At 39.2% G+C, this 20,214-nt stretch overlaps 1 protein-coding gene across 1 annotated transcript; it reads left to right on the top strand.

Annotated features, from left to right (window-relative positions):
* The first annotated feature begins 16,502 nt into the window (after positions 1–16,502).
* On the top strand, positions 16,503–19,689 carry msx2b (muscle segment homeobox 2b). Its single transcript, XM_078266152.1, has 2 exons — positions 16,503–17,028; positions 17,560–19,689. The coding sequence occupies exons 1-2, from the start codon at positions 16,641–16,643 to the stop codon at positions 18,006–18,008; spliced, it is 837 nt and encodes a 278-aa protein (XP_078122278.1). The 5' UTR covers positions 16,503–16,640; the 3' UTR covers positions 18,009–19,689.
* Positions 19,690–20,214: the final 525 nt, after the last annotated feature.

Here is a 20,214-nt window from a genome sequence, read left to right as displayed (position 1 = left end):
CCTATATTTAAACAATGGTTACGTAAGTTGTTGAGCAGCACAGTGTCAGTTTTGAATGCTGTATTGTCACTAATTGACACTTTGGAAATGTCTCACTGACAAAAGACAGGACTTAAAAAGGCCATTATGGCTGGTCAAAGGCCTTGTAATTATATGGTACTAGTCAACTTGGACAGATGTCAGGCCTGAATAATGAAGGGTGTTACAGTTTCACCCGCTGGCCGGTGTGACAACAGTATCAATTCTATACATGGAAGCAAATGTTCATCTTACTCACATGCTTTTCTTACATATTTGCTAGGTCCTAAGGTCCCATCATGTCTTAATTATCTTTATTGATTTCATATTAGATACTGCATAACAATATATGAATTATTTTGACTTTTCCAATCCATTACAAATCTTTTGCAAAGAAGGGTTTAAGACTCAAACAAATGATGGCAAACATTAAATTAATTTGCATATCTATTTAATAGCCCATAGATAGTATATAGTATATACTATGTAGTGCAGTATAACATGGTATAGTATCTACTCTATATAATATAGAACAATACCCATTGGGAAAAATTACAATATATAATTTACTATATCACAATATATATCAAGTGGTATAAAATTAAATATAGAGTGATAGAGGATTTTATTCTCTCACCCACTCCTAATCTGTACAGTACATTATATTTTATGAATATATCTCAAATTATAAGCTTTTTAGAGCTGTGTTAAAGATTACAGATCTCTCATAAAGATCTTCATGTAGAGAATATGTCACAAGTTCAAACAGCATTATAAAATACAAGAACTACCATAAAGCTCCTGGTTTGGAAAACAGAGAGAAAAAAAAAAAACTGTTAATCCATGAACTAACCACTGCTGAGACGGCAGGCTAAGCCTCAGGTATTTCATGCACTTTACAACTTCAAATTTAGAAGCAATTATATTCTCTCCTGGGTCATTACTAATCCTGCTGAGGTAATGGAGCCGCACCTACTGCCTTAATTGTAGGGATTACAACTGAAATGGCACATTTCTTTAACCAATGCTGTCAGAAACAAAATCTTAACAGGAAGAAAGGAAACTTTAATACCTAATTTGCTAATGCTGAGAAAACCTTAAGCGAAAGGAAACTATTTATAATCTCTCTTTGTACTAACACTTGTCTTTCAAGCTATCGCTTTCTTACACTCTCCTTTTTAAATCAATTAACACTTCAACAAATGGCATGTTTATATTATATTTTAAAATGTAGTTCCCAGAGCTGAAACACCACCACTGTGGACTGCAAGAGGAGGATTTAAACACATGAATGGATTCATTACTTTCACCAACATAACATTACACATGCATGTTTTCCCATGACACTCGTTTTATGGCCCAAGATGGCAGAGAACTTCAGGGATTCTCTGTCAGATATACTGTACAGCAAAATCTCAAACCTATGCCAACCAAATGTTTGCATGCACCATTGTGCCTGCTCAAAACTGGGCATATTGTTGGTGCATCGTGGTACAGTAGCTGATATGAAGTGCAGAGAGGCAGAGATTTGATACAACTTCAATGATTCCCGTTGGGAAAGTTTCAGTGTGCAGACACACGCCAGTAAATTCCTAATACTGTAAATCACTGTGACCACTCGGCCACAACAACTTGTTAAACTAAAAGAGGGAGAAGATAAGAGAGAGAAGTAAAGAGAGGTGAGAGCTGAGTACAGGGGCAGAAGAACATCCCCTTCCCATTAACCAGTATTAGCATTGACCTTGTTCAAAGAGAAACATTCCCTGTTGTCACCACAATGTCTGCAGGAGGTGGAGAGTTAACCAAACCCAATTATCAACCCTTTCTATGAAGTATAGCCCTGTAAGTCCAAGTTCTTGTAAGTACCATTGGTATATAATTAATTCTTTTCTGTCCACTTAGCAGAACTGGTAATCAAAATAAAGTTGTAAAAATGATCACAAAGCTGTGTTTCCTCTTGAAGGGAGACAAACAGGCAAGCCTTGAGGAACTCACTGTAGTAGGTGATTTTATCTATGTACTAAGAAAATCTAACCTGCATTGCAGAATATTGCCTCCAAAGAACTGGAAAAACTAAATGTTGGCAGGGATGTGATGAAGTTCATTTCACTTCTGTCAAAACATGTACAATGATGTGTTCATGTTTGCACATAAAAATGTCACGCTGGTATAATTGTTACATGTGAGATGGGAGAATAAAAAGCATGAACATGGGTAGGTGTCAGTGTAATGTGGGACTTTTGGTGCCATGCATGGGTCAGCAATGTTCCCGGACCTTTAAATCACCTGAGTGGTGGTGTAATTACGGCTCTCTGGGACGCCACTCAACCCTCTAATACCTAAGGGGCTCTACAGCGGCGCCACTTGTTGCGCAAGTATTCACAGAGAGGGAGCTCCAGGGAGGGAAACAGGGAGGGAAGAGGCTAAGGGCGGGGGGGAGTTGGGATGCCCTTTGGCAATTTCAAGGTTAATCTTCTAAACGTCGGCTGACAAAGCAATATTGCTGAGTGAGTGTGCGTGTGTGTGAAAGGGCAAAGGGGTGGGGACCAGGGTTTGTGGGAGAGGGGTTTATGGTGGCAAAGCAAATGAGAGGGATAAAATAAGGGAGTCACTCCACTTCAGACAGTTTAGCCAAGATTTAAAGTGTTGTTTTTTTCTTCAATCAAAACAAGTGCTGTTTTTTTTGTTGTTTTTTTTATTCAGGAAATATTTGCTGTTTAAGCAGTGCTACAGGCCAAAGTTCCACACAGAGTACATTTCTTGCTTAAGGATGCTTAATTTGCTGCTGAAGGTAGAGGGAGGAAAAACATGTATTGTTTTAATTTCCCTTTAGGCTTAAGGATTAAGCTACCAATGTCTGGTCAGCTTCTTGAACCCGCATGCTACTGGAAGCTATGACATACTGTACTGTACACCATAGACACCATAGACTATAAAAATGGTAGGCACCGACTCCCAAATAACCAATCCCAAGTGAGTATTAAAACCAATGGCATGCTATAACTACTAAGATCTTTAAAGTAAATTAAACATACAAGCAATCAGTGATGCTCATTGTCAGTCACTGCTGTGATTTTAATAAACTCTGCTGATGTGATCGATATGCGCTTGCGGGAAAATGACAAGATATTCGCAAATTCAACAAAGAGGGTTGAAGCCCAGACACGACAGTTGGCGCCTTCTGCACTACAGCAAATGATCTGCCCTTCATCAGTGAGTGTGTGAGTACGGCTTTGTGTCTGTGAGACTCCATATCAAAAGCGTTGTGAAGGGAACAATCCTGTGATAATGGGTTATATCTTAAACCATCAAAAAGGTTTCCCCCTTTCATAAATGCTTCAAACTAATGCCCGGATTTCATGATAATGAAAAAGGCAACAATCACTTTTGTGTTAAGTACGGTTGGAAGTTCTTTGGTACGAAAGGAAATCCTATCTGGTAATTTTTTTTATGCTGTAAAGACGTTGCTGCATTTCAAGCCCTCATGGCGCCAGCATATATTTAATGCCCAAGAGAGGATCTCATAGCTGCCAGAGGAAATGTTAGGTTAGGTGAAAGCCCTCTATAATCGGAACAGAAAGAACTGATAATAGATAAGCATCAATCCGTGTTTAACCAATGACATTGACACAAGTTAATGTTTTGTTAGTGTGTAAAAACAAAGCAAAGATATAATTAGAGAGGCATACAAACACTTAAACAAATATCTGCCTTTTCCAGGTGTTATTGGCCATAATTCATCATATCTGAATCTAAACATATCACGTATTCATGTTTTGTTGATAGTTTTTTTTTTTTGATTTTCCCTATCTGGATGTATCTGCATTCATTAATCAGTCTTTATCATCAATGACTGTAATTGTATTTTTAATCATCATTAAATCAATTAACCTTCTTAAACATTAATTTATGGATACACATATTCAAAACAGGTATTTTAAGGTAAAAACAAACAAAAAAGCAAACATATACAGGATTGAATCAAGGGAAACTGGACTTGATAAAACCCTTCTTAGTTAACCATGACCTTGATGACTGAGAACAACCCAGAGTCATATTTTTATGGCTCGTCTAAAATGATCCAACATTTCAAACACAGTTCATCACTATCAATCCATCTTTACAGCATGAGGCAGTGCATGGCTGTTTTCCATACAATTAAGATAAAGCTTCAACTGGCGCCTAACATTTTATTAAAGGTTATTTCCAGATCCATCTTTCACACTGTGACGACTTGGAACAGGCAGCCATTACAGATGCCTAGGCCAACAAGATTTTCACAGCATAGGGAACTGGCAAATTTGTGAAAGATATAAAAAAAAAAAAAAAAAAAAAAAATCCAATTTAAGGAAATAAAAGTAACATTTCAAACCCCTCGACTTGTAGCTAAAATCCCCCTCTGTTATATATTAAGATTTGCGGTCAATACATTTCAAAGTAATGTTTTAATGACATGCAAATAGTTGTGATGCACAGCTATAAACCCATTTCCCTTCACATCAGTCACTAAATATATGATAACACATGAGGGATGTGCACTGACCGGCTAAAGTAATATGTAAGCTAATACGCTAATCATCCAATGCAACTCAAAAGGAATTCAGTTAGTAATGTGGGTAAGGTGGAGCTCTTGTAAACCACATTGTATTTGGGGTAAGGTATTTGGAGTATTCAAATACTATATTTAGTGCATAGAGTGCGCATTAGCCAAGTGAACACTTTAAGCAATTAAATATCTATGAAACACCAACACAGCACTTTAACATTAGTCTCTGAATCAATGCTGACATTTTTGAGTTTTGTTTTTCAGAGATTCAAATACTACAGTACGCACAGTGTTGTACTCATTGACAGCAATTTTCCCACTTGGAAAAACAACAGAGCCAATCAGAGCTTTGTAGGCGAGATTAAGAATGACAATGTCATCTTCTTGTGCCAGAGAAATGGCCACAATATGGCAACAAGCCAAGTATTATAAACTATACAGGTCAATTAAACCTGCATTAACAAACATGTTTGCCCATTTCATTGACAGAATATTATTCTTTATATATATATATATATATATATATATATATATATATATATATATATATATATATATAATATTTTAAAATCAATATATTCATTTATCCAACTATCTAATTCATATACTGTAACTTGCATAGTTGGAGTAATACTCAGACTTGTGTATTGTTGTTACCTGCAAACACATCCACATTTGATTTAAAAGAGCAACTGTTTTCACTTGCTATTTTAGTAGAATATTACCCTAAAGGGCAACTGTTTAGTTATGTTTAACTTATAAAGCATCAAAACGTGTTCACACTTAATTGGTAATATCTTCTGGTTTTCATGGTGGCACAGCGCTGCAGATATTTTTAGAAGTGGGTCTTTATCTCACGCCCCGCCTTATCCATGCACGACAACTCACACAAACACACATATGCGCATGGAAACATTCATTTCATTATTTTATTTTTTTTACTTTTTCATTTATTTCACCTCTCACTTGCCTCAGATTTGACAGGGCTCCCAGTCATTTGTTGAGGTAATTACCTATAGACATGGCACAGAACAAAGTAATCAGGGAGGGTCCCTAAATATGCTGTCTAGACTTGGTGTCTCGCTCCCTCTCTCTGTATCCCTCCATTTATTATTTGACCTGTTGTCTGGCCTGACGAGGAGTCAACCTTTAACATGAAAGAAGACAGACGACACCAATTGTCTTCAGCTCATTACTCGTCATTTATCCTTTAATTAGCAAGACAGAATTGGTGTTGTTTCGCTCATGGTTTTCTTTATTAACAGATTTCAGCACCTAAAATGTTAAAGTGTAACATATCTAAAGCTTCTAACTCTGAGGCAAACAACAGGGCAGCGCAATAAAGAGACAGTTAGTCTGACCCGCTGTAATGGCCCTCCTTTGAAGTGGTGAAGATAGTGCTTGTAATCAGTTTAATTGATTGTAACAAGGCACCAGCACCAGAGAGTAAGATAGAGACAGAGCGCTGTGGGGTGGTTTTAGAGAATGTTTGGGTGTTTGGGTAGGGTTGTAATTCACCATAATGACAGCCATTACTCCAAAGGAAAACAATGTCACTCACTTCTCCAAACTCTAGGTCAAGCTGGCAGATGTAGACATTGTACTAGAACACAGCCACAGGGGAAATCACAAGCAAATAGGGTTTAAGTGCTACTCAAGTACTACTGAATCATGAGTAACTGCCTTTTCATTAGGTAAGTAATAAACTAAAGTGCAACACAAACACCTTTCTATTAAAGAGCAATTACCAAAACACAATGCTCGTTGTACTTTCAAATGTCGAATGAAATCACATTATCAAAATGTCATATCCAATGCTGATTTTTTCACTAACATCTAGGAGCTAATGTTAGATTGTGTGAACAAAATGTCACAATGACTGTAAAAACTGCATGATCAGTATATTTGTCCTTCAGTATCTCTCTCGCTCTCGCTCTCTCTCTCGCTCTCGCTCTCGCTCTCGCGCTCTCTCTCTCTCTCTCTCTCTCTCTCTCTCTCCCCCCCCATTTGTCTGTCTTGCTCTCTCCTCGCTCTTGTCTCGTCATCTGGAATTGATCATTCCATTTCCTGGCTAGTATTACAGTCAACAATTATCCACAGATCAGCAGGCAGCCTAACTTAAAAGGCTTGGAGGGGGCACTCAAATAGGAGTGGAGAGAGCAAGAGAAAGAATGTCATATCATTATTATGAAATTATTATCTTAGTGAGGTTGTTAATGTGGTTCCAATCTCAAGTCTTTCAACCTGCAATAAATTACGTTTTGGCCACTTGAGGGCAGTGGAAACAGGCTAGAAACACAACACTGACCCTTATTTTCCACTGCGCTGCGTTCAAGATGCATCGCGACACCCGTGAGCAATCACGGCCATTACCAAAAGACACCCCCCAATATTGTCCAATATTCTTTTTCAAGACCACAGACGACGAGAGATCATCTTGGTGGTGGAAAAATAATAATAAGACATCACAGATCGTTTTTATAAAGACAACGCCAGAAAAGAGAAGGCATGGAGTTTAATTGTAGGAGTGCCTGGAGTGGAAGGTAGATCCTAGCTTAATAAACACGTGATTGTTCTGGAAAGTACTTGTAGAGACATTATAATCTGTGAGTTGGGAAGCAAGACGCTCCGCTTCTGAGACGCTCCCGGTGTGGTATGGTGCATGGCGGAGGACGGAACAAAACCGGAAATCGGGGTTACACGTTATCACCTTTTAAGTTTATACGGCCAACTTGTTAGCATACAGTTGTTTATCTACATATCCAGCAGATACATCAGAGTTTCATTAGCTTTCATTGTGGCCACTGATTCTGGCCACCTGGTGAATGTGAGTCCAATATTTACTCTCGTTTTAGCTCCGTTTTTGTTTCCACAAACTCCTGAGGAAGTATCTGGTTCTTCAGGTGCTAAATTATCCACTGTCTTCACTAACTAGTTGCTAACTTTGGCGGTGTGACATTTATCATGGGTTTTAGAGCTTTTTTTGCTAAAACAGCCTTTGCTGAAAAAAACCTTCTGCATCTGGAAACAATGCTTATGAGAGCTGTGGGAGTAAATCAAAATAGTGAGGTTGCCGGTTGGACAGCAAACACATTGAGTTAAAAGACGCTGAAAGACTCCCCAAGAACTGCCAAGTTAAGGTAATAAATCTCTGTTGGATTATCACTTTAAGCGACCCATATTTACATGAACATAGTCATTTGATTGATGATATGAACATATTGATAACAGCAGCTTTAAAATAATTAACCAAGCTGTGTCTTGTATTTATTTTATTTTACAAAAGTATTGCATGGTCAACTTTGTGTGCATAATCAAATGTCGTAAGTGTTGGCATTTTCGATGTTGATTTCACTTCCACATAATTTTAGCGTAGATAATAGGTTACTGGATTTGTTTCCAACCTGTCCGATCATCTCATTGCTGTGTTGCTTTCTTTAGGTTTATTCTAGAAATGCCCTTAAAAGGGCTTTCTTGATCTCAGCTTTCCTATAACATCTCACCACCTTACTTCAGATTACCCAGCTTGAGCCAATTAATGTAAGACCAAACATGTTTCATCCACAAAATAATCACACACACAAACACTGCCATCCATATCAGCACCCTGTAAAATTTGATGCCACCTCACTTATGCCCATTACAAAGTTAGACAATGGCAGTCTATAGGTGATGGCAGACATGGTAATCTGGGTGGAATCGTAAAATAAATAGTGTAAATAAATATAATAATAATATAACAATAACAGTGTATGCTATAACTTTGAAAGAAAACCTATCATTGCAGCAGTACGCATATGCCATGCTGTTTAAAAGCATATTGACAGGATACATTATGTAGATATAGATGTGTAATAGTGCAGCAATAGGGGTAGAAGAACCATAGACCATAGATAAAACCAATTAAGAAGACAATACAGCAACAATGCTGTGGTAGTCTAGAATATAGTGTTGTGTTTTTCTAGGATGGATTTACAAAAGCATGTGTTAAAGATACAATCAAAGCCGACAACCTTTAAAGCCATTAAAGTGGCATCTTTGAGATATTTTTGCCAAGAATTCAGCAACAGTATTATTTATTGATTGCAAAAGCAAGCTCAAACTTTATATATTATTTACACTTGCTGTTAAGCTGCTTTCTCTGCTTTTTTCTCCCTTTCATGGCTGGAAGGTGAGGCAGATAAATTGGACAAGCATTTTGGTAATTGCCATCCTGCCAATCAGTCCAACAGCAAGCCCCTGTTGCTCCATTTCAAAGGACGTATGCAGAGGTTTGTAACCTTTGACCCCGCAGGCAAAGAAAAGGTCACCGCAAGGGACTCCGGTGGCAGTTCTCACTCTACAGGGTCAGAGCAAAGATCGGTGTGGTTGTGTGGTTTCATGTTCTGGACTCTTTATCATATCCTCGCTCTGTCCTTGGTCCCACTGTGACTGGCGTCTTTCGCTCATTAAACAGCAGTGAGTCCGAGACTTGAGTCTGCCAGGAAGGATTTCATTAATGAAGATCCAGTGTGGTAACGCCTTTCTTTGCACCTCATTTCATGTCAGCCTACAGGAGCCAGTCTGTGGATCACGTCCCAATGATTCAAACAATCCACTGATGACTGACTGACATTATTCAGTCGTCAACTCAGCCAGCCGACGAGCCATCTTCCACAGTAAACCCACTAGCCGACTAACCAACGAGTCAGTCAGTAAGCCGCCCAGTCCCCTCCCAGCTGCTGACCTTTAAAACGATGAGACCAGCTTTGATGTTCCCCTTTTCCTTGTTTTGGCAGAGTGGCTGATTTGTTTATTCAGTTAAGTGCTTTGTTCTTTATGACTCTATAAAAGGAGCTCTCACCAGACACTGAAGGCAGAACTGCAGAATTTTACCTCAAGGTAACACAAAACACACATACAGACTGAAATTTGAATCTCGGTAAAGATGAGTGGACTTTTACTGTAAATATTGAAAGGTTGGCGCCATATATTAAAGAAGAGGATGAAGGACACAAACTAAGAAACTTCCGTGATATGATAGAATTGTTTTAAAAGTCCATAATGAGGGAGATATCTGAAGGTATATCAAGTTGTCAAGGCTCAAATTAAACATACACTTTATTATTTAAAGTTGCAAATATTTACCAATATTTTTTAATGACATTTTTAATAATAATAAGACACCTAATCACCATTTGAAATTTTAAGTAACAGGGTCCTTAAAAGCGTATACAGTATGTCAGGTTGATGATATACTACGCACATTTTAGGGTTAATGCAGATGGTCAAAAAACATTTTCCATGGTTTCAGATGTAAATGAAACACTAATATTGAGGAAACTTTTAACATACTCCTTTCATTCACAGTTGCCAAAAAACTATTATTGTTGTTGCACAGATAAACACTGTTCCTCTGTGTAAGCACATTTCACTCTCATATAACCAGGGTGCGTGTAACGCGGCCATAATAGCTGGGAAAGTTGTGGTTTTTTCTACCATGAAATGTTATTTGCTGTAATGAGACAAAAATTTATTTTAAGGAGATTTGTTTTCGTGGTTTAAGTTGTTTGTTGTGTGGAAGGTGGATTTCCCCAATCTCTGGAAAACTTCCCAGAATACTGTGCATGTTCACACGATCTTATGCAACGCGCACGCACAAGCACACACACACACACACACACACACACACACACACACACACACACACACACACACACACACACACACACACAAACGCTTGCCCTTCCAGCACTACTTAAAAACAATTACACCATTTCAGTGCCTCTCCATAATAACAAGCCTTCTTGTGATTTACACGACGACCTTGTCATAAATCCTACCTGTCAGGAGTGATTAAGATATAGTGTGTCAAAGGGAATCTACATGGCTGTGAGAGGAACAGATGGCCCAAGGCTGGTCTCTCACTCTCTACGGAGGCTGAGAGTTTGACACGGAAACTGAAGTCTCGAGGCCTGTGACGCACAAGGAGTCAGAAAGGAGTCTGATGATGCTCCTTTTTTCTGATCATCATGGCACTCAGCAAATTACTTCTGCAAGATGTAAAAGATGTCTCCTGTGATGAGCAATTACGGTGAGCGTCCGTCTACAGTGCTAACTCTTCGAATGTATACTGTACTTTTATACTGTACTGGAACTACACGTTGCTATGCAAGAGTTATATATTTACCATTGTTATCAGTAATGAGTTAAGGTACATACTGTAAAGTAAAGCTCATGATTTTAGAGCTAACCTACACCCTAACCTACCTAAAAAAAATGCATACCCATTTGCACAATTGTATGGCGTACAAGAAAGGTTAAGGTGTCGCCGAGTTTGAATGGGCCCAACTTTCCAAAACCCTTCAAGGTGTAATATTTTAGTCGTGAATTGATGGGAAGACCTGATAATGATGGGTTATGGAGAGGTGAAGCTATGAACCTACATTAGTGGGTAAGCACTGTACATAGACTACGTAGTGTTCAAAACTTCATCAAAGAGCAGTTCCAAAAATATAATTGCAGATGGTGATTACCCAAGCAATCATCACCTTCAAAAGAACACACTTACAAATTGTGGAGAGATTGTAAAGAGACTGGAGCCGATACTTTCCTTTTGGCACAAAGCTAATTTATCTACATGTTTGGTGTGTTATGTGTCACCATATTGCTACATGCATCATTATGCTTTGCACTGAGCAGACGTGCATGTTCACGTGCATGTGGCAGCGTGTTCCTGGACAGCGACTTGCACCAGTTGACACTTTTGTGTATTTGTGACATGATGTTGTGTGAAATCGGTTCTATAAAAGGTGATATGTGACATGTGTGTCATGTTTTATTTATCATTGTGTGACAATGTTTATAGAACTGTATTATTTCATATTGTGTGTAATAAATTCTAACAGCTTGGCTGTGTGGCCATTAAAGTGAACTGAACTGAATGTGCGTATAATAATTAAGCCGTATGTGGCCACCGTGCAGCTGTTAATAGAACATACATACCGGTATGTTGTTTTGGAAGTCAGTCATCGACCTATTCTGTCATTTAAGTATGAGGGTGTGTTTTTAAAGCTGTTTAATTATGTGTACATGTATCTGTATGTGTGTTGACGTCCCCCATTTGACCCCAATAGTGAGTTAAACTCCATTTCCAATTTTCTCAGGAGGCCTCCCCTGCAGGCTCACAGTCATCAGCTGACTATCCTGTAACATATAGGCCTAGTCCAGGGCTGAGTCAAGCAACAGATTGCCTCCTTCTCTTGTCATTAGCTAAGTGGGCATCAATCTTTCCCGTTACAGGAGGAGGCCTCATTCACTGGCTTCTGAATAGATCTGTCTCCAGTGTTAACAGCTAATTGGCCCTGGCGCCATTGTAGCATTCAAGGTAGTCATTTAGGTGCATTACAAGAGGAGGTTCTGAGGGCTCTGGAAGATAGAGAGAGAGAGCGAGAGAGAGAGAGAGAGAGAGAGAGAGAGGGGTGGGGTTTGTGTACTGTGTGATAATTTGGATGTGAGTGAAAACAATGTGATTACATTAAGTGAGCATGTGTGAATGTGTTAGTTATTTACGACATGTCCCACTAGTTATATAATATGCATGTGTATATATAATATGTCATATGTTGAGAAGTTCATAATAAAATGTTATTAGTCGTAATGAAATTGTGTAGTCCAAGCTAATGTTTTTTAAACTTAAAATGAATTAGTGATGTTTTTGTTTCACGTATGAAAAATGTAATGCGACTTACTGCATAAGTTAAGTACATACAATGTAACAATATATTAATAACATGATATCCTAATCAAGTCAGGTCTTATAAGGAAGAGAATTAGAAAAGGGTAAATAAAAGCAGAAGAACTTCATGAGAAATGTCCACTTAATACTGATTACACCAATTTACATACTGTAACGTCACTGCACATTTTACATTTAGGTTGTTACTTTTTTGTACACAGTAAGTATTAGTATGATGGTAACATTTGCTGATATGATGGCATGAATAAGTGTTTTAGTGGAAATGTAAATAGTGTGAGAGTGCAGCACAGCCCGCTGATTATCCCAACCAAACATTCCACCACTTCAAAGCTGCTGCTGTAATTACAATGCTCTGAGGTGTGCCCAACCCACACAACCAGAGGCTTCTCTGTCACACACACCAAAGCACATACTGTACGGACATCCACACAGTACACACACAGTGCACACACGCACACACAACACGCACACAGTGCACACAAACACACACACACACACACACACACACACACACACACACACACACACACACACACACACACAACAAATTGCTTTAGCTACTATCAGGCTTACATGATAATATGGAAAAAAGGAAGTGGGATGTGTGGGTAATTTTGCAACACCCAGGAGAGAATCCCTCTCATTTCTACCCCTCCTCTTCCCTGCTTCCTTCCTTTATTCCTCCGTATTCTTCTCCTGCTTCTCTTTGGTCACACAAAGCTGCGGTTGCATTATTTGCATGTCTAAACATATACAAAGTATTTCATTTATATCAGCTTCCACACATTCAAAGTGCATCAGACAACACAACCTCAGATTAAATATTACTTGAGTTGGGCATGACATATATATATATATTTATTTTATAGAGGAGTTGTCAGTAGAGGCTGTAATTTGTGTTAATGCCAGATAGGTTTTCAAAATAAGATAATTATTAAATGAGTGCTACAGTTCCTGTAATTAGAATATCTGTGATTGGCAGTTCTCCTCTTGCAACAGGATATTAAGATAATTTAGCACACATGCCAAGAATGCTTTTTTAAATATCCTCTCTTATTAGACTCTGATGAGTACACCGTCTCTTTTTTGCAGTGGTGGAGGAAGTACTGAATCTCAGTACTTAAGTAAAAGTACAAATAACCAGAGACATATTTACTTTAGTAAAAGTAGAAGTACCACAATGACAATCCTACTTAAGTAAAAAAAAAGTACCTGATTTTAAATGTACTTTAAGTATTAAAAGTAAAAGTACTTGCATAACGATTTATTCTCTTAATCTTATTTGCATATTACCATTTTAAATGGTAATATGCAAATAAGAAAAAAAAGTTGGTTAATTGGTTAGTTTGCACCTTGGTCAGTGAGGGCACTGTGTCTAGCGACCCATGATTTAATAATGGTAATGGGGTGGTTCAGTTATTTTGATGCTGAGCTTCAACAGTATCCATACTGTCCACTATCACAAACAAGGCCTGACTTTAAAAAGAAGTTCCTATCCTAACCAGAATAAAACGGAAATATGTTGTTAGAATCGGAATGCAGTTGGTTTTATTCATGGATGTATTTTAAGACGGTTTTATTTCCTTTAACCATGGGAGCGTAAGCAAATAAAGTGTGTGAAGCAGCGGAAATGGGGAGGAGATGTGAAGAGGTCCAGCCAAATAAATAAGATATGAAAGCGTCTTACGCTGCCTGGTGGAGAAGTAAACTACGCTGTGAAGAGAAATAGATGGCAACTATGATTTAAAAACGGGAATAATGAAAAAAAAAAAAAAAAACATTTTCATTTTCACTTTTACCGGAGGCTGTATTTCCGATGGTCAGTGGCGCTGCGCCCGGGCTCTGGAGCACCGGAGCCGGCTTGGAAGCCGATGACGGATCAGCGGTGCCCCATATATATATATATATATATATATGGCAACCAAACTTCACTGGTGAGACAAACGTGTGACGGTCAGGAAGACTTTTTGGCAGGGGGAAAGACTGATCAGAAAATGTAACGAAAATGTAACGGAACGTTGTAGAAATGTAGTGGAGTAGAAAGTATAGATAATTGCTGCAAAATTTAACAAAGTAAAAGTCAAAAGTATTGATTCTACTTAAGTAAAGTACAGATACATGAAAAATGTACTTAAATGCAATAACAAAGTACTTGTACTTCGTTACATTCCACCACTGCTTTTTTGTCACCTCTTTTGAAGATTTCACATCTGATAGGCTGGATAAACCTGTAGATGGATTTATAAATAATCTCTTTTCGTTGACACTGGGATCCAATGTAACAAGAATGAAAGAGGTACAAAAGGATGGAAGAAAGGAATGAAGGACAAAGGGTCAGAAGAAAGATTAACATGAGGGAAGGACAGGATGAAAGAATTTATTAGGAAAGCGATAAAGTAAAAAGGTAGAGAAAAAAAGAAAAAGGAAAGGAAAGAATCAATGAAGGAAAGAATAAAATGCAACAGATAATGACAATTGTTTTAACTAAACACAGCAAGCATAAAAGGATGCAAGAAAGAAGACGGGAGGGAGGAAAGGAGGAAACGTGCCGCTGACACTCAGCCAAGAACAAGTTCTGTGGATAATGACTGACAAGGTGCCTGCAGGGCGTGCGGGCACAGCCAGAGAGAAAGAGTGAGAGAGCAAGAGAGGGGGTGAAGGGCATGGAGGTGGGGATCCTGAACAGAGCTGCAAGAAGAAAAAGGCAACAGTTTCTCCCCTGAGGAGTCAGTCCTTTCATCTAGCCGCTCACTGGCGCCTTCACAAACCTCTGATTGTCTGTGAAATAACCCCACTTTAATAAGGCAGCAGTGGCAGCCTCCTGGGAACTGAACTCTGCTACACAGTCTGACATAGACAAGCTACTCAGACCTGCATGGCTAAGTGTTTACTGTATATAAATATATCCACAGGGATGTTGGAAAATATACGCAGTGTGTCCTTTTTTAAAGAATGAGTATATTAAAAAAGCAGTGAGTTTTAAGGAAAATAATCTGAAAAGCAACTTATTCTTGTGGGAGGCTATAAAAGTTCCGTACTGTTGTAGGTAGCACGCACACATGTACACACGTGCACACACACACACACACACACACACACACACACACACACACACACACACACACACACACACACACAGAGCTTCGACCACTTAGACATTAGCATATTATGAGTGTGCATCAGGCCTTGTGATGTGAAGCGATTAATCATCATTCAGCAGCAGAACGGTTCCAATAAGCAATGGCATGGGTGTTAAATAAGAGCAATTAGGCAACAGATAAGAAAGTACCTAAACAAGCCATGGGAAAAAAAATCTTAAGATAATCAAAAGGACTGTTTCAGATAAACTGCTGGAACAAGGGTGACGTTCTCCATGAAGAATCAGGCACTTTCATCTGACAGAACGTGAAATTGTTCATGGTAAAAAAATCACAATGAGTTACTTCATGAGGATCATGAGCAAGTTCATGTCTAATGTGCATACTGTAGAGAATGAGATTGAATCATAGGACAAGAAGATGAATTAGTCGGCTACAGGAGTTTGTCTCATCTAGATTGCGTCGTGGCGCCTCAGACACCAGTTGGACCAAGCTCAGAAAAACTAAATCTGTTATTTAGTGAAGTAACTTGAGTGTGACACCCTTCTTTACATGCTGCACTGACAGCACACAACAATATTGTGAGTTACAATGGAAAGTCCCAATAAAGGGGACAGCAAACAAATCAGAGAGACAGATAAAGAAGAAAAGGGATCAGAGTTTAATCCCAAGTATAATTCTCCATAATTACCCACATGGGGCCCATGTTTACACATGCAGTCTCATGAGGTTAGATTTAGAGCTAATCCATCACTAAAGCTTAACTTGTGAGTATGCTGTGGCGCAGCTATTGTTTTTTTGCAGCCCATCTCCCTCAATTAATTAACTAAACCACAGAGGCAAGGTGAGGGCGAACTGTGTTGTCAAGTTTTCAAAGAATTCTTGATTTTCACTTAACAAAATTAAGCTACAGACCTGTTAGTCTTTATTTAACACCGATCGGTTTACGTTATAATAGGCTACTGAACATCTAATAGGAGAAACAACTAGGAGGAGTGAAACTCCAGGTCATTCATTTATCAAGCAACGTCAGTTTCCGACCGTCCATGAATGCAACATCTGCTCAGTCATAAACATTTCGGGCTGCACGGATTGGTTAAAGTTGAGCAGTGTCAACGTGATGCGTCTACATACTCCCACATACTAGGCTACTTGACAGCTCCATAACATAGCGCTCGCCGGAGCGGCTCTCACCGCCCTTTGACTGTTCCGCTCGGAAGTTCGCCTGTTCGGAGAAGAGATGACTTCTCAAGAGACCTTTAACGACATGGGGTGCAGTTCGTCCGAGGAGGACAGTAACCGTGCAGACTTGGCAGAGGGGACGGCGGAGGAAAAGACATCTCCGGTGGTGCCGCGGCATCATCCGTTCAGCGTGGAGGCGCTCATGTCCGGGAGGAAGACGGACGGTCGTGGCGGAGAGTCCATTCGCTGTAAACCGGAGCGAGGCTCGGTGGCGGTGTCTCCTACAGGTTTAAACTCCCTGTATCTGTATCGAGAGACGTGTAGTCCTCCAGGTGGAAGCCGAAAGAGCTTCACGGCTGTGCCTTTGTCGCCGGTAAAATCCGAGGCATCAGAGTCAGAGGACTGCGTACCCTGGGTCACTAACAGCGCGTTTTCCACACAGCCTCGTAAGTTTCTCCTACACGATGAAGCATTTTAAAACTTGTATGGTTTTATAGATTTAGTTTTTAACCAAATGCTATCCAGCAGCCTACAAGATCAGAGTTAGGCTACCTTTAAGTTTCAACAAGCCTACATTAGCAGTTTGGATGAAGAGGCCAAACTTCATTATATTTCAGCATTTTTTGCTGCTATAGGATTCTCTAAAAGCTGTGCTGCGAGGATGCCTCCTGTTGGACAGTGTCGTTTAAAGAAAGGCATAAAATAAATTAAAAGCAAACCAGTTACTCTAAATCGGTTAATGTAAAAATATGTGGCATATAATAAAAAAGTAGCCCTCAAAGATAAAAGTGTGTCCTGATATCTAACTTTCAACTTGAAGTTTATTTAATTTAGCCATTTTGGTTGAAGTACAGCCAACTGATCAGTACACAGCCTATAATGACACTCAAACTCCACAATAGATCAATAAAATTCTATGAAAGTCAATTGAATTAATCACATCTTCATCCTAAAATCTTTATTGTTTTTTCTCCCAGGTCATGTCAGTCCTGGCTGTCCGTTGAGGAAACACAAAACCAACCGAAAGCCCCGCACTCCCTTTACCACGTCTCAGCTCCTGGCCCTGGAGAGGAAGTTCAGGCAGAAGCAGTACCTGTCCATCGCCGAGCGGGCCGAGTTCTCCTCCTCCTTGACCCTGACAGAGACCCAGGTGAAGATCTGGTTCCAAAATCGCCGGGCAAAAGCCAAGAGGCTCCAGGAGGCTGAGCTTGAGAAATTCAAGATGGCCTCAGACGCTAAGACAGCGGCGGTGGCAGCCGCTGGAGGTTTACACCACGGCTTTACATTACCACTGTCGCTGGGCGCCATGTCACTCTATGGACAGTCGTACGCTGCATATCACCACCACCACAGACACATACTGCCCTTTTCACCTGTAGGAATGTACGCTACTCCTCTGGGCTACAGCATGTACCACTTATCATAAAAAAAATGGAAATATCACTGACTTTGGTTTCAGTGTTCCAAAAAAATGGACACAGAGGACGTGTGGCTGACATTTTAAAAATCAATGTTTATAATATATCTACGGCACAAGGAGTGTTTGAATCAACTTTCTGAGCACTTCAAATCAAATTAAAAAAAATCTATTTTTTTCCCACAGCGAGGATAACAAAAAAAAAAACGTAGATGTCCTCTTGCCCCTTTGAACTGCCTGTTTACATGACTTGTCTATATGAGGAGGGGCGTTACTGTCCAGCTGTTTATACTCTTCACTTGTTTACTTTTGCAATAATTGAGCTGGGCAAGGACTTGGACTGGGCACAATAATACAAAACAACTTTTCACTTAAGCCTTTCTCTTGATTCGATACAGTGCCTTGTGTTGAAAAGGGCCTTAATATCAAGACATGTATGGATGATAAGTGTTTCAGCAACTCAGGCCAAATAAAACATATCACTGAAGCATTATTTTAATTCTACAAAAGTGTTTGCCTTAAAAAAACTGCTCTCCTTTTCTATTTCCAAAAATTTGGGTGGGAGGGTGTGACAGGAAGGTTTCACCCTCAAATGATTCATCCCAATGAAAACTTTACACTAATCTTTTTCGTCTTTTATCTCTCGTAGCAATACAAACTATTTACTACGCATTTATAGAGCGTAGACATATTCTCTTTGAAAGAATTATGCTGGAAATGAATGAATGTCTCATGTTGTGTATATTTATGTGAGAATATGGTACAAAAGTTCTGACCAAAAGTGTATTTATATTGTTCTTCCTGAAAGTCCCTTTGAAAGGGCATACATTTTGCTATGCAGTTTTTGTTGTTTTAGTATTCAAATGAACAAATCAATTAAAGCCTTTCAGACTGTTTACTTTAAATACATTTTATGTGTAAAAAAAGTCAAAAAAGTAGCAATATGTAAACATGTGCTTCTACGTTCACTTAAGATCTTTCAAAAAGGTCAGTGTAAGTAGTTTAACCAGTGAAACCAGCTGTGTTGTGCATTTTTTTTGCAGATACAGCTTCTGTGTGTGGTTTAATCCCGTGTCTGTGTTTCCCATCCATCCGTTTCAGACAGTGGTCAGTTCAAGGCAATGTTTGACGAACCATAAATTCTACCCATAAATTATCCAACTTCACAGATAGTTCCCGTTAATACTAAGCTGTCATTCACCACACTAGTGAAAACTTCTTTTTTTTTGCGCAGAGATGCACTTTTATAATTATGTTTTGTTTGTACAGAAATACAGTGTGTCGTCTCTCTGGCAATCATGAACTCTATTTATGACCATTACGGAGTTGTTCAAGTTTTACAACAGTAGCGTGAGAACCCACTACATAATTCATCTCAGGTTGGCAATTAGGGGATTATCAAACTAAAACTACTGTCTGTATTTTACCTTTTGTCAAATCATTATATGTCTAAACCTCACCAGCAACTAGCTGCAACATTAACTGTTCATTTAACTGGAAATAATCCAGAAGACTCTTTTAGTTTGCTTGTGGCAGAAGTGTTGATTGGCAAAACCTTCATGTATTTAATATTAGCTTACTTAAACATTAACAGTTAAACTTGTTTGAAGAAGTGCACTCATTTGTTTCTGCTCTTATCCTCAGCATCATGTTTTTTTTCCTGCCTCATTAAACTTTATATTAATGACCACTGATGACTAAGGTTTGAATTAGCGAAATTCTACCAGACCTCTCCAGCTTAGCGCCGGTTTTCAGAGCTGCAGGGTGAGTTTGGTGGCATGTGGGGCTGCTAAAAGGTGCCTGTGCTTTTTTGCAATTATAGGAGCAGCTTACAACTTCCGTGTTACTTTGATGTAACAAGGAAATTGTTTATAGACAGCAGCGCATTTATGAGGTTCCCCTTTAATCAGAACAAGGCAGAGGGAACTAGCAGGAAAAGCGAGTAGCTTACACAGGCAAGCAATCAGCCTAATGAAGTGCAGATTGGCAGGAGTGGCTCCGAGTCTCTTGTGAAACATCAAGTTTGTGCTACTAACTGGAGGGGGGTTGTATTTCAGTGGTGGAGAATTTAGTACATTGTCTGTCTTTGTTTGGAGGGGTGTCACTGACTCTGCGGGAATCTGTTTTTGTCATTGCTGGTCGTCTGATAGTGATTAGGCATGTTTGTGGTGTTGTAAGTTAGTTAAACACATTGTGACTGCACCCCTCTCTGTCT

The sequence above is a fragment of the Sander vitreus genome, chromosome 13 (assembly GCF_031162955.1).
Source record: "Sander vitreus isolate 19-12246 chromosome 13, sanVit1, whole genome shotgun sequence".
Lineage (NCBI taxonomy): Eukaryota > Metazoa > Chordata > Actinopteri > Perciformes > Percidae > Sander > Sander vitreus.
Note: the sequence above shows the minus strand (reverse complement) of the source record. Positions and strands in the feature narration are given on the sequence as shown.